Source organism: Varroa destructor, unplaced genomic scaffold (genome assembly GCF_002443255.2).
Source record: "Varroa destructor unplaced genomic scaffold, Vdes_3.0 BEIS01000005.1, whole genome shotgun sequence".
Lineage (NCBI taxonomy): Eukaryota > Metazoa > Arthropoda > Arachnida > Mesostigmata > Varroidae > Varroa > Varroa destructor.
This window is the reverse complement of record NW_019211458.1, coordinates 37,285,186-37,299,683: the sequence shown is the minus strand read 5'-3', so window position 1 is coordinate 37,299,683 and position 14,498 is coordinate 37,285,186. Positions and strand designations below refer to the sequence as shown.

The 14,498-nt window shown below is 40.2% G+C and overlaps 1 protein-coding gene across 14 annotated transcripts in view; it reads left to right on the top strand.

Annotated features, from left to right (window-relative positions):
• Window positions 1-14,498, top strand: part of LOC111250947 (uncharacterized) — a 128,211-nt gene that overhangs the window by 11,373 nt on the left and 102,340 nt on the right. For 5 of the 14 annotated variants that reach the window (XM_022806970.2, XM_086991299.1, XM_086991296.1 and 2 more), the window contains exon 1: window positions 71-479. The exons of the other annotated variants lie outside the window; for them this stretch is intronic. In XM_022806970.2, coding sequence (XP_022662705.1) covers window positions 477-479 — 3 coding nt within the window. In that variant the 5' untranslated portion in view covers window positions 71-476. Of the gene's footprint in view, window positions 1-70; window positions 480-14,498 lie in introns of those variants that run through there. 14 annotated transcript variants of the gene reach the window in all.

The following is a 14,498-nucleotide window of genomic DNA, read 5'->3' as shown; positions in this document are numbered from 1 at the left end:
CACCGGCAATAGTGATGGTGATGGTTGCTAGCCGGGAACTTTTCCTACCTCCCTCTCTGCCCACGTCCCCTTGTCTAGTTGCGCGCGATTTGCCGACGAGCTCTGTAAATGCTTGTGCTGAAAAAGACAACCATAACCGGTGAGGCTGGCGTCATCTGATAGGTATTCGTTTGCCAACACTGCTCTACCGGGGATTTGCTTGTTTGTGAGAGGAAGCAAGTGAAATGGAGAACCCATTGTATTGCTCCAGCTGCCGACATGGCGATGTCGTTGGATACATGTGCAAACTGATTGTGAGCCTTATAACTGTCAATGCAACCGTTAGCCTTACTACGATTACTGGAGCAATAGCTGTCCTTATGTGGTGTTACAGTAGGACCGTCAAGCGGGACTTACAAAAAGTGCGGGGCAATGCGCTATGCAAACGATGAGACTTCGGCCGCGCCGGTGTGTCCACGATTACCAACGCGACGATAATGGTGACGATTTTGCCAGTACTAGCATAGCGTAGCGCGTTCGCGTGGTCGTCAGACCTACACGATATATCGTGTAGGTCTGATTATATATATATTAGTATTTACATATACTATAGTACAATCGTTTCCTTAATAAGCAGCACGCTGTCTTCCCTATTACACATACAGTAACGATCTATTATTCATCTGCTTAGCTTTACCTTACATCGCTGCTGCTGTGACAGTTATTCAGGCTTCGTGCGTTGTTCGATATAAATATGAGCAACGTCCATGAGCTTTGAACGTTGATGTAGTTGAGTTCATATGGTCTAGTCACAATGAGTACATGTCCATAAGCAGCAGTGGTAATACTGGCACTCACATTACCAGTAGACTACAGGTAGACCAATCTTATTGATTTTGGATATAGTTTTTTCTAGTGTTCAGTAAGTATAATGGTAACAAAAGAATCCTATAAGCGTTCTCATTCATAACTCAGGACAGCCAATGGTCTGGAGTTTACTATTGAACTTTAGCGGTAGCGGCAATGCATAAGTAGATGGTCATGTTGATTGATATAGCAACGTTTTTATTAGTAAATTGGCAGGAACATAAAGTAAGCAACACTTACGCAATCGTTTTTGCTGCACAGACAGTGACATTTATTATAGGACGGGTTTATCGCATAGTAGGATAGGCGCATTGCTAACTAGCGAACCGAACACAATGTATAGACTGGTATCAAAATTGGGTCTGCAGGCTCGAGGGTGAACTCGTCTCGCACGAAGCTTCGAGTAGAGGTATTTGTAATGATTCGTTGTAACTGGATATTTGCTATTTTACCCACGTACATTTGACGTGGTCAGCTATCTTTGTGCCATCTTATGCCAAATCAGAATAGGCAGACATGGCAGTTAGCAATAGCGATATTTCGATTCCACAGGAAACAATTAAATGCGGATCCTGATAACGCATGTTTTGCGTAAATTGTTATTGTAAGTTGTAAATTTATCTCATTTTCGCCACGTCGAACAACTTCTTGCAATAGGAAATTAATCTATTAGAAGACTTGCTAGATTCATTCCCGTGATAGCTCAGTGAGTAATGTATCTACTGGCTAGCATTAGGGACATGTCGTGGTCAAGATTCGGACCCGGCCATGGATAAGCGGTGAGCTTCGTGCTGGGAGCCAGCGGAATGCCTAACAGTGATATCGGACGTAAAGCTCGGAACGCAGAGATCACCATGCCGTTGATCGAAACGATTCAGAGATACGGCTAATTCACTTCCATCTCAACACATGTATGTGGAAAGTTCATGCACGAAAAGAAAACATGTGTGTACATTAATTGGAGATCAATATTTTTGTCTATTATTATATTTACTCACAGCCTGTCCGCCCATGCAGTTGTGTACCTGGTGAAATCATAGATTACGTTTTTCATTCACGCGCACTTTTCGCCTAACAGTGTATACGGTTATCATACATTTCGAAAACAACATTTGGATGCGACAGTACTATGACAGCTTTGAACGATGGACACCTTTACGCATCTACAGAATGAATAGCCAGTTATCGGAAGGTTCTAGTGAAGTCGTTTACGAACGGCAACGATACTTGAGAAAATGATGAAACCTCGGCTGAAAAATCTGCCGAAACACCTCAGCCAGCCAGCCGCTTACTTAGTCAGCCGACAAATTAAATTACACGTCTCATAATTAAGGAAACGAACCGACGACCGAGTAATATAGATAACGTCATCAGGCGCTCTTCTCATTCCTATGGGCACTAGCAAGGGCCATAGTGACGGCGGTAGAAGTCAATAGGCGATAATGACAGCGTTCGTCTTAGCGAAGGCGTTCTACTAACATTGTCGCGGCTGAATGCCCATTGCAATAAGCACAACTTTGCTGCCAGGGTTTACCGCTGCCAGTGGCGCTACTCGATCACTGGAAACTGCTCCTGACAATTTAAAAACGGGAAAAGTAAGTCGATGATTAAAGTTGTTTCTGCGTGCTCGCTACCCCTATCTGTTGCTATCAAGAGTCTATGTACAAGCCTTTGTCCGTAAAACGCCCCCTGCCTTGATCGGCGCTAGGCCGGCTGCTGTTGCTACTGTTACCTAAGTCATTGTGCTTCTCGCCAACGTTTCAACGGCTGTTGCCGTGTATGCGGCAGAACAATGCATTTCTATGCGCGAAAATTCAATAGGGAACGCAACGTAGAGCGTCACCTCATGAGCCAATGCGTAAGTCTGGTCGGACACGGTACGTGTATAATAGACTCGCTGGCTAAAGCCGATGCAAAGTCCATGTAAATCTTAATGTCGTCGTGGTTTTGCTTACTAGAAACCTGCTAGCAAATCTAGTCGGTCAATAAGGCTTGTGTGGGAAACGTAGTGACCAAAATGCCGCAGCGAACGTCAAGTCTTCTTTTCGCCGCTCTACTTGCTCTATATGGCCACTACTGGGAAAACTGTTTGCTTAAATTGCATTCACTTTTCTATTACTTCGTGACATACATTAATTTAGGCTAACTTACCGTCCACAATGGATGCGTAATCGCAGTTGTCTAATATTTTAGCAAGCGACGGTAGTCCAGCATGTGATACAACTTCGTTTAATACTATAACTATGATCATTGTCGTCATTGCATCTGAGCTACCATCCTCGTCGGCATCTAGCAAAAGTGCCCTCTTAAAGGTCAGACCGCTGACGTCTGGCGCATAACACATGCATGATAAACACAAACATAGCAACTATACTAATAACTGAGCTGGGTGACTTGCAGCTTCAGGTAAACAAAAAACAACGTCACAAAGAGAGAGCCCTGTGACAACTCAATAAAACAACCACCACGTCTGCAATAACTTATTCCAGTGATACATTCCTGAAATACTGCAAGCACTTCAGTCCCCTATGAAGGGAAAAGTCACAACACGACGGGTCTGTCTCACCATCGAAATGTAGTGCCATAGCTCGAACATTTATTAACATTATTGTTGTTGTTGTTATTTCTGTTGCTACTGGTGCTGCCGTGCCTTGAGCAATTAAACGCAGGTAGTGATTTTGCTGGTGATGTATCACAGCCAACTTTCCGCCAGCCAAACAGCAAACTTGAAACATTCGGAATGGAGGGAAACATTTGGAACTTCCGTCTGCCTGCTCGTCGACTTCACTAGTTTTGTGAGCGACGCAGCCGTCATAAGGCACGAAGAGCGGGATAGGTCCATCCCTCACCGTACATTTACTAATGCTGATGTAATTGTTGCTGTTATTTTTGTTAGCAATTTATCATCCGGACTTCGTGCCGGCTCTCAGACGGGTGAGCTGCTAGACTACGAGCGAATTCAGTGAAGAATTTCCTTTTTTTTTTTCTATTGCAGGTAAATCACAGTTAGGTATCACTGCTTCTAGAACACAAACAGAGCTGCTCTATAATAGCGACCGATAAAAATGACAACAAAAACAGCGAGCAAGATAACGTATGTTATCTGTATGTTTATGCACATTGTCGTGCGTTGTATCATATTAGTTATCATTATTTGTTAAACCTGCTGTCAGATGAACGGCGACGTAGATACCCTGTCGGCTATGTGGAACTTATGGAGAAGTGAGAACGAGTACAATAATAACAGGTCTCAGTTAAAGGCGCTTTCAGTATGTCCAAAAGTTACACTGGCAGAAATATGCTAAGCAATATACAATGAAATTGTGCATCATCTGTGAGACTGATTCCATAAGACATCACTTTGTTATGCTAACCTCCGTGTGTTGAGTCCTGTGCTGCGTAATTGTTGTTTTTTTCCCGTTAGTTGAAGAACGGTCGTTTTTTTTTCGAAGGCGGAAAGTAACAGCTGAGCTTAATATGAGCGTAATCCTTAATAGCATTACAATCGATACTATTGTAATAACAATAATCAACTCCGATATCTGATAATGCTCTTCAGTCTGTAATTAATAGTGGACACCGTGAACAGGAAAATTTTTTCGTCCCGCGTACATATAGACTTAACATCCTATCCCATCGATCTATATGATAACCACGAATAAATGATACTAGTTCCTGGCTAGATCAACTTTCTTGTCTAAACGAGACCGACCATCTGTTGTTGGGTCCACGTTGCGCTGTGGATTTTACGCGGTCTAAGTTGGTAAACAAAGCTTCTTTAAAACTCTATATTCAATAAAGTTCTTCTAAAAGCTTCAAGTAACTTAAACATCTGCGGAAGCACAGTTATGATAGGCCTTTTGTATACGAAAATTTGCGTAAAAATCCACAACGTTTATGCGCTATTCTTAATTCCGCCGACGAAACAATGATGTTGTAAACAACAAATAATATATATATATATATTTTCGTTGCGCTGCTCAATTTTGTTATATTTCTGTGATTAATTTCGTAGTTTTGTGGGTTTATTTCGTTACTATTAACGTTTCTGTGATTTTTGGAAGGCTTTCACATTCAAACGACAGCCTTGGTTTTTGTGATGCGATGCTGATTGTTTATTATGTCGCAACCGCCATGTCATAATTCGACATCTCGTTTTTGTCAGAGTATATGTGATTGCTATTATTTCATTATATATGCAGCTGCTAGTTATTTGTTTACTTTTATTTAGCTTCTGTTAGGGTGCAAGCTAAATAACATAGATAACGGGTGTGGTTTCATCTCTTCTTTCTGACGAATGTTTGTCCTAGTCCTTAAGTAAATGTTTTCAATTAGTTAAAAAGCGTTGTCTGAATTTGCTGCTTATCGCTTTGTCAATGCAGCTGCGGTTTCTGCATAATCGTTTGTGCATTTTTACACTGTCTGAGAAAGCTTTGAATATCTATTTGTTATTTATCTTGTGTGAAGTACAGATTTATCTATTACCTACACATTGAATCAAGGAGATCTTGTTCACTACCTTAACGTAACGTGCCTCGTAATCGGTTTTCGGATACCCGTTTCCTTCAACGTCAAATTTCATTTACATCGAAGTTTCTAATGAATGACTATCTGAAGCGAATGTGGCTCTTATGATGATATCGGCTAAATTGTTAGCTCAGACAAGTGAACTGCGGAAGTTCAAACAGAAACACTTTGGGCAGATAGCATTTTCGAATGTTACAGAGGGCGGAAGGACCGTGTGAGTCTAAGAAAAACCTGGATCATCTATATTGAAACGACGTACGTTAACTATGTTACTGCTATTTATCTCACATTATTTTAGAGCTCGTGTAAACAGTTGACGTATAATCTTTATGAGGACGATAGCAAAGCAGCTCGGTAATTTCGGGTGCGGTCCATGCTGCCTGAATGGCAACTGTGACAGCAGGTGTACGCTTCTTCAGGCCGTTTCGTATTGTTAATGAAGATAATTTTTTCCCATTGAAAGTGGATATATTAACAATTTAGGGTAGGTAAATACTTTTTTACTTAGGTGGTTCGAAAATGATGTCGACGAAAATTCCATAACATAGGCAAACAGAGAACTCATTGCTTCAAGGATAGCTGCGCTATTGTCTTTTGCGGGTGACCTATTGACGTACCTGATTGAAACTTAGCTTGCGCGCCTAGCTAGTGATAGACGCTTTGCTAAAGGGCTGATCGGACTTAAATGCATGATTTTGAACTGAGTCCTTGTAGGCAAATATTGCATCTATCATCTGAGTTTAGAATTTTTTCTATGTTACGTAGACAGCTCCATGTGACATCTTTGTTAGTCTATATGTTTACATAGTAATTTGTATTTATTTGTAAAATCATAGAATAGTATTATATTCTAGAAGGTGGCGTATGAAATAAATAAGGCGTTGCCGTCAGAGGATCCTATCTCAAACCCCAGCTAGGGAATGCGAACCATTAAGAAGCTAGTGATCCTGGTCTTCACAGCCTAGTCTACGTAATTAAATGGCAAAGTCTGAAACAGTTTAGGCTTGCCTTATTAAGGCTGCCTGTGACCAGTGGTCCCTACCAGCCTATCAAAGGCAATAGAGTGCTAATAAGGTAATTTCAAGGACCGAATCTTATATTATAGCGTATCGCCTGATTTGGCATCAACCCATCTATGGATGTTCGCTTATACGAACTACTACTCAAATACAACAAAGTGCACGTACTTGGCGCCATGTTTTAATGGCATAAAATAAATTCATCTACTTTCAAGTTGTTTTTTTGCGTTAGCCGTTGCAAAGTAGAGTCTGTTAGCGGTGTATAATTCAAGTATAAATGATACAAACACCAATAATGAAGTATTTTTTTTGCGAGCTTCCTTTACATATCGATTTTACGTATTCTGTACTGCAACTACCGGCAAGCAAGCGTACGGGCACACGCCTGTTGATGATGCTGATCGGCAAACAAAATAATCAAAAAATAAGAAGTGCATCAGCAGCAGCAGCAGCGGTAGCAGATGCGTCATCGTAGCCAATAGCGAAAATACAAATAAATATATGAGCCTTGAGTAAATGAGTGTGTATGTGCTATATTTTGTGAAATAATAAAAAATTGATGTCCTTCAGTGCGCCACTCATGCGCAGCTAGTGCTTTAATAAAACGACGATAGAGGAACTCCGTGCTATGACCACTTGTAGCAAATATGGCGACTTCAACAACTCGGATGCGTATTTGCTTACCGGGCAATCGGCAACATTATACAACTGCTGTCACAGCTGGCCAAATGTCGCTCCTGTCGTCCACCTGCTCGCCATGGCTTCTGCATATTTTTCGATTCGCGATTTCATCTTTTTCTGCCTCTGTTAACGTGTCCGTGTGTATTTGTGTCTGCATTTATACCTTAGATTTAACTGAAGACGAAAAAAACGTCGAAGAACAACGTCAACTATGAAATGGGCACAAAAGCGCACTTGTCAAGTTTTTGCATCTGTGGAAAAGTGTTAAAGAAAATTTATCGTGGCCAGAGATACAATAATTCTGCACATTCAATGAATTTCTAGTTGATAAGCGATGGCGAGGTGTTGACCTTCTTTGATCTGGTCAAAATATCTGAAGATACTGACGTATGTGAATCGGCTAAAGCCGCGGCTAGAAAGGCAAGCCGGCAGAGCAAGGGACTTCGTTCATGACGCATCGATCGCCACTCTGTAACAAAGTATACGATAAGTAAAACCGTCAATTCGGTAGACGTCGAAGCAGGACCGGCTTGCAACACTCAGCTGCGATTTGAGGGAGAAAAGATTGTGTAGATCTGTCTTTTATACTTTACTGTTAACTAGTTTTCCATCGTCTGTTAGCCGTCGTTCGTAACTCACGTATGCGAGAGAAAGTCAAAGACAAACAGAATGGCGGTCATCTTTGACCGTTGATCTGAAGCCGTTGATACGCTGATGACGTTGTTCTGATCTTCATCGGAATGAATAATAACATATTGATCTATGGTACACCACGGCAGCGACATTGGTAAGCGCCCTTTCTTCCGCCTCCAACTAATTGAAGAGGGACAGTTTTTACTTGCTGATTTTGTGTAGCTCTCTCGTAATTCGTGACAAAAGTATGATGAATGGAAGAAAGGTACCTGCTATCATTACTATTACTATGTAATATATTTCATCCGTGCTACCGCCTGAATAAAAATGAAAAAGATACCATTAGATTACGGCAGACGATATCACTTTTGATCGTTCGTTCATTCATTGCCGCCCCCTAACTAACTGATTTGAATAAGGTCTGACGCGGGATGGATTTGAATTTGATAAACTGAATAAACAGGTGTGAATAATCGTGTGTAGCAGACGGATTTGCCTTAGTAAAGATGCACTACAGGACTAAAGCGAAGGGTGGTCCTAATAAAAAGCCCAGCGCTAGATACATTTGAAAAACCATTTACAACCAAATCGGTTTTTTAGAACGTGTAATTCCTAGAAGTGTTGAAGTTACTGCATGTTACGATTCTTAGAAAATTGAATTAATCCAGCAAACGTGAAGACAAAAAGGTTAAAGAAATTACTTTACGTTTGTCCTACATTTACGTACGAGCCAGCAATAAATAGAAGTGGGGCATAGCGTCATCGAGCGTCGGAGTGGAATCGGAAATTAGAAAAAATGATGTCAGCGGTAATATAACTATTAATACTAGCACTAAGGCGATGTCATTTGCCTCTAGGTTGACTGGACACTGACGCAAGCTCATGCTTAATGCTTGCGTGGTGCTAATGATGCGTTTGTCGTTGCGAAAAATCGTTTCTGCATGTAAATATCTATCGCAGAACATAATCATGATACCATTATGTAAGCATTTACCACATATTTGAAAATCAATTCCGATACACTATTTCTAGCTGGCGTTTTCTTCGGGTTTATATGAAATTAAGTTAGCTTGAAAAAACGTACACATTGATCCCTAGGTATGATAGCATTGTGCAGGATGGACTACTCTATAGTAAAAATATAGAGGTGGTAATGGGCTACTGTATTTAAAGCCGTCGCTAAGCTTGCTTAGAGTCAGGGTAAAATGGAGCCGGTCCCAGATGATTCTGCTAAGGACTCTCAGATTAAGTTCAACTGTAAATACATGTCTATATTACGGATTTCACAAAAACCACGATTAATCGATCTTGACAGAATGACTAATGAGTACGGAGGGCTGACTGGAATTGCCATTGCAATTACCTGCTAGAAGCTCTAAAACTGTCAAGCAAGTGATCTAAAGAATCTGATTTAAGTGACGGGCGATATGTAAGTGTTTATGTTCGCATCTGTAATAATGAATAAGGTTCAATTTTTTCGCGACAGGTTAATGGAAATCAAGTTTGATGTTTTTCTATTATCGCGGAAGTCATGTTTCAATGGAGGACCCTATAGGACATGAAGCGTTCCTGTCGAAGTGTTACTTTCACCACACACGAATGTTACAATAAGAGTTTTCAAGGCACGAATCGGTTTTCGAAACCAGTTAACTACAACTTCCTTTCGATCTAGGCCATCTGGGAACGGCCGATAAAGGATTCATATGTTTAAAGTGTAACGGCAATCATCATTTCGATTTAAATCGGGTCTTATTGTATTAAACCAACTTTAACTTGTTTCTCTGCGAGCTATTTTCAAAGAGTCAGATTATTATTACTTTTAGGAAAAGACGTTGTGAATATCCGTCTGTGCAGTTTTGCTAACCTTAGACGTTCGAGCTTCAGTATTATGTGTGAGACCGACGTCTGAACCTGGCCTTGTATATTATAATTCAACGCGATTAAAGCATTAGTATCACACGATTTGGGTATATGGCCAGTGAATAGGCGTGAAGATAAATCTCGCGTTGAGCTCAGGTTGACGAGAGCAAAAGTCGTCATACGGTGCCAGCACTACGATCAGTCAACGCTCGCGAAGACCAATAGTTTCAATCACCCGATGCAAAAGAACTACTCCGATGATCATCTGACATTATGCGAAAATAAGTGTTTTCAAGCAACAGCGTAACTACTATAGATACAAACATAACGCAAGCAAAAATTCTGTTTTAATATTGCTTGTTTGGCACAAGATATGGCCACTCCAAGTTCACATTTGAGTCTTGTAGTTTTGAAGCTCTTCAGCATGTCTCTATTGAATGGTCAACAATAAAAAAAAAAGTCTCAGTCTTCTTGCATCGTGAAGTCCTACACAGAAACACTGGTTTGCTTAGACTGTTTTTATTTAGAATCAAATAAGTTTTTTCAGGCAAGCTTAGCCGACATTCGAATTGATGTTAATTGCGCTAAGTGCGTATCTTGATACGGGTTCCGAATCCAACGCCTATCCGCTAACTAGCGCACAAAAGCCAGAAAACAATTTCATAACGGGCTACCTTGTAGATCGTGCGGGTTAGGGCAGGCATTTTTCATCACTGAGCTTCGTTCCGACGAGGCACGACTTTTTTCACCGATCATATACAATCAAAAAGTCGTTGTAAGCAGATCGCAGTCAAGCTGCTCCGCCGATGGATGTTACAAGACAGGGTGAGCTTTAGGGAAAACGCTAAGATTAATGGTAATTGATTTGACACTATTATTGATCAACATCACGGACGCCGCCAGCTGCTCTATGTCAGTTAATAGCAGGATCCCATAAAATGATCTGCGAATAGTGAAATAGGCTAAATGAAAATAAATAAGCGTGACTAAATTTAAGTACGTGAGCATATGTTGTACGTTCGTCCAGATGGACATGGGGATTTGTGCAGGAAATTTTGCGTTTGCGATTCAGAAGAGCCCGTCGAAGTTATCCGAAACTGTGAACTGTACACCGTATGTCCAGCTGCTGAATGAACTTCGAATATGCTTGCTCTTCTTATTTAATCAGTGGATTAATCGGTTCTGAAACTGAATAGACTTTTTCTGTTCAGATGGTTACCGAATATGCGTTAATGTGTATATCTTTACTTCTTCAATATACGCATTTCGGAATTGATTGCCTATAATGCAGAGACTTAGGACGAGGCTCTTGATAAACAAGACAACGGAGCAGGTCGCATCGTTGACTAACTGTGTGACAACAGCACCTCAAGTTTGGGTCCGGCACGCCCTTCATAATCTAGGTAATTGGATTATTTGATTAGGAGAGCAGCGGCCAAAGTGACCCCTTGCGCAGCCAGAACACTAATTCTAGTGGAAAAAGTCTAGTTAATGGAACGAGTAAGTACACAGGATGTGTTTGCTTAATAATAAGGGCAGCGCGCTGAAATGACCTGTAAAGTTATTACTTCCTCTTTTGTATGTTTCAAATAAGTGCGGATGTTTCATATTGATTACTAGCAGTTCCTGTATTTATTGGGCTATTAAAAAGTGTTAACGGCCTTTTATGGTTTTACATATGTTATGTCACATTACTGCCATTTGATGTCAACCAGTAATAGGTGTGCCAAAATTGTTTGAAGAGTTTCGTTCAGGCCAAAGATAAAGCGCCTTGAAGATTAGTGAACTTTCTGTAAAAATTTACTATACTATACGATATAAATACGAAGTGTAGACTGTTTATGGCCAAGAGACGGTTTAAGGGGTGGTTCTATCTTTCACGTTCTGAGAATCTCAATAAGAAAGACGCTCCTCACAATGGTCGACCAATTACAAGAAAAAAAATTCAGTTTTTAAATCAAAAGTAAATAACTAATGGACTACGATGAAATTTCTACAATATTTGGACAGGGCCGACACATGAGTAGGTGATATCGCATTGCCAAGGAACTCACATCTGGAGAAAGCTGGCTACAAAAACGAGCTTCATGTTTGGGTACCACGTGAATTTATATTAACTAATCTACTGAAACGTATTTTTGTCTGCAAAACTTTGCAAAAACACAATGAAGTCAAACTATTCCTAAAGCAGTTCAACACGACTAATGTAAAGTGAATTAACTACATATGACAAAAATGTGCAGAAAAAAAATGTTCCACAATCTGTATCCCAGATTGACGGCAAAGAACGTAATGCTATACGTCTGGTGGGGCCGTAAAGAAATCAGCTATCATGAGCAGCTGCTGCCGCCGCCCTAAAAAAAAAGACTGGTTTTTATCTTTACTGTCAAGCGACAATTAACAAGATTACAACAAGTCTTTGAAAAGAGATTGGTGAACAGAACGGGCGTCTTTTATCGTCACAATGCCAGACCACCTTTAGTTTCCCAGCGTAAATTAAGAGAACATGGATAAGCGCGGATCTTACATTATCAAACTATTATTTGTTTTGGTCGTTATAAGCCTCCCTTAATCGTATTAATTCTGTTACAATGGATGGATGTAAATATCACTTGTCACAATTTTTCGCCCAGAAATCACAGAAGATTTACAATAATGGGATTATAAAACACGCCGAAATGGGAAAAAACAACAGAAGGTCATCGATCAAAGTAGCGCACATTTATTTTTGTAATAGTGTAAAAAATATTTGCTTTAATTTTCATTCGGAAACCGTCACAAATTTTTCGACTACCCAGTATAAACAAGTACTTCCCACTTCTCTTGGTGAGAGTTATGAACGTACGCATAACTTTGTATATTAGTTACAAATTGAGGACAAGCATCGATTGACTGCTTCTTTTTTAACCGATTTGTATGCGCGTGTGAGTGTAGTCGCAACTGGCTAATATCTACTATCTATCTAACTAATATGCAAGTAATAGGAAAAATCCTTTTATTCGACTTAAAACACTACATTAGCTGTTCCAACTCTTTAATTAGAATCCGCTAACTTGGATTATGTCTCATTTGTTGTCAATAGCCGCACAATACCAGCCAGCTACCATGTGTTGGTTTATGGCAAAAAAAAAAAAGACAAAGGGGTTTATGGGGCATTCGTTAGTCATAGGTCAGTATCTTATGCTCATAACGGTAGTCGGTTGTTGTTTTGCTTAGAAGTTGTTCGTATCAATTTTTCTTCCGCATAATACGCTGGACATGCAGGAACCGAAGCCTAGACATCAATTCAACGCCGGAAGGAACTCACGAGTATGTATGTGCCGTGCTAAACACGTGAACTTGCACCTCTTGAAGTCGAACAGCCACTCTCTGATGAAATTGCTTTCATTCATTATTTTGTATTGTTTACAACGTTCCGCACGATATCGGCTTGAGTGCACACGTTGCTGAGTTTTCTCGATTGGGTCTTCAGTTAAATGAATTAACTTGATCATACGAAGATACGAGAGGTCGTCGATAGTGCAAGCCACTGGTAGACCTCAAAGACAGGGCGTCGATAAAGGCGCAATCTGCCGAATAAAGGCTAAACAAGAAAAAGGCGACATATTGCTATAGGTAGAAATATACGTATATAGATAACATTTTGTGGAATCGGTTGTAAGTTTAAGGGTTGCGCTAAACCTATAGCGTCTTTACAGTTTGGTAAATAATATTTAACTGACAAGGGCTATATTGCACGAGCCCGAAGGAACCCAACCGAACACTTCACGTGTCCGGGTCGGGGAAAAGTTTTGCAGGCAAAGTCCACAATGTTCAGCTGGTCTTACGGGCCTGTCTAGGTTCACTGGGCTATAAGCCTTGAAGGCCTAGAAATGTTTTTGGTTCGGCTCAGTTGGCCGATTGTAATGCTGACTTGGCAATGGTGGTTATAATGAATATGATGCGGCAAAAAGCCAAGTGATCGACGCCGCCTACACACCAAGGCGTTCTATGTTACTGAAGTTTACATTTAGATCTTACTATAGTTTACTTCTTCTGCCGCTGATTCTAGTTTAAATAAGAGGCGTGTCCCTGGCTGATTGTCAACGTAGTTCCGAAGTTCGACTGGAGCATAGAAGATAAATTTAGGCGGAAATTACAAGTTAGATATTTTGGTTTTTTGATTTGAGCTAGCTGATACTGGTGTTGACAAGACTGCATCTCGCACCAGGATATATATTCTTAGGCAACGATGTGCTTTTTTTTTCTAAAAACACACTGCAAAAGATCGCAGTAGAGTTAACAGAGTCTTTACACTTCTAGAGCACGTCATTTAATTTTATTTTCATTTTGTTTATTAATGCTTTACAGCTGAACAAATATTATTATTTATATGCTACTATTATATTATTTACGCATCATATAATATAAAATAAAAAGCATTGGTAGAAATTGATAGAAAAATGCAAATAAAATAATACCGGCACATTACTATTAAAACACCATACGTTTCAGTAGAATTACCTATCTTTGAAACGAACGCTGACGACCACACGAGGATAAAAACGTTGGTCCAATAACCGGCGATGCAAGTTAACCTTAATTAGCTCTTCCTCTTTTTGCTTCCATTTATCCATTCTTTATTGACTGTTAGTGTTTATCATCACTTACTTATTATTAGCCGCATCACTTACGAGGTCCCGGGTTCGTTTAGGTACTATAGGTTTTGCCCCCGGGACAAGGGCATCATTTTTTGCCATATTTAATTGTAACATTGCTTTTCTCTTGTTTGACACCGGAGGTCGCATATTCGCATTAAACCTTTATCTTTGCCAAAATACTCATAAATGTAAGTAAGTGCATTTTATCCACGAATCGATGGATTACGTCGCCTTCATGCCGTTTCAGTCACACGTATTTTCTGCCTTGAAATATGCAATATATGTACGTGTA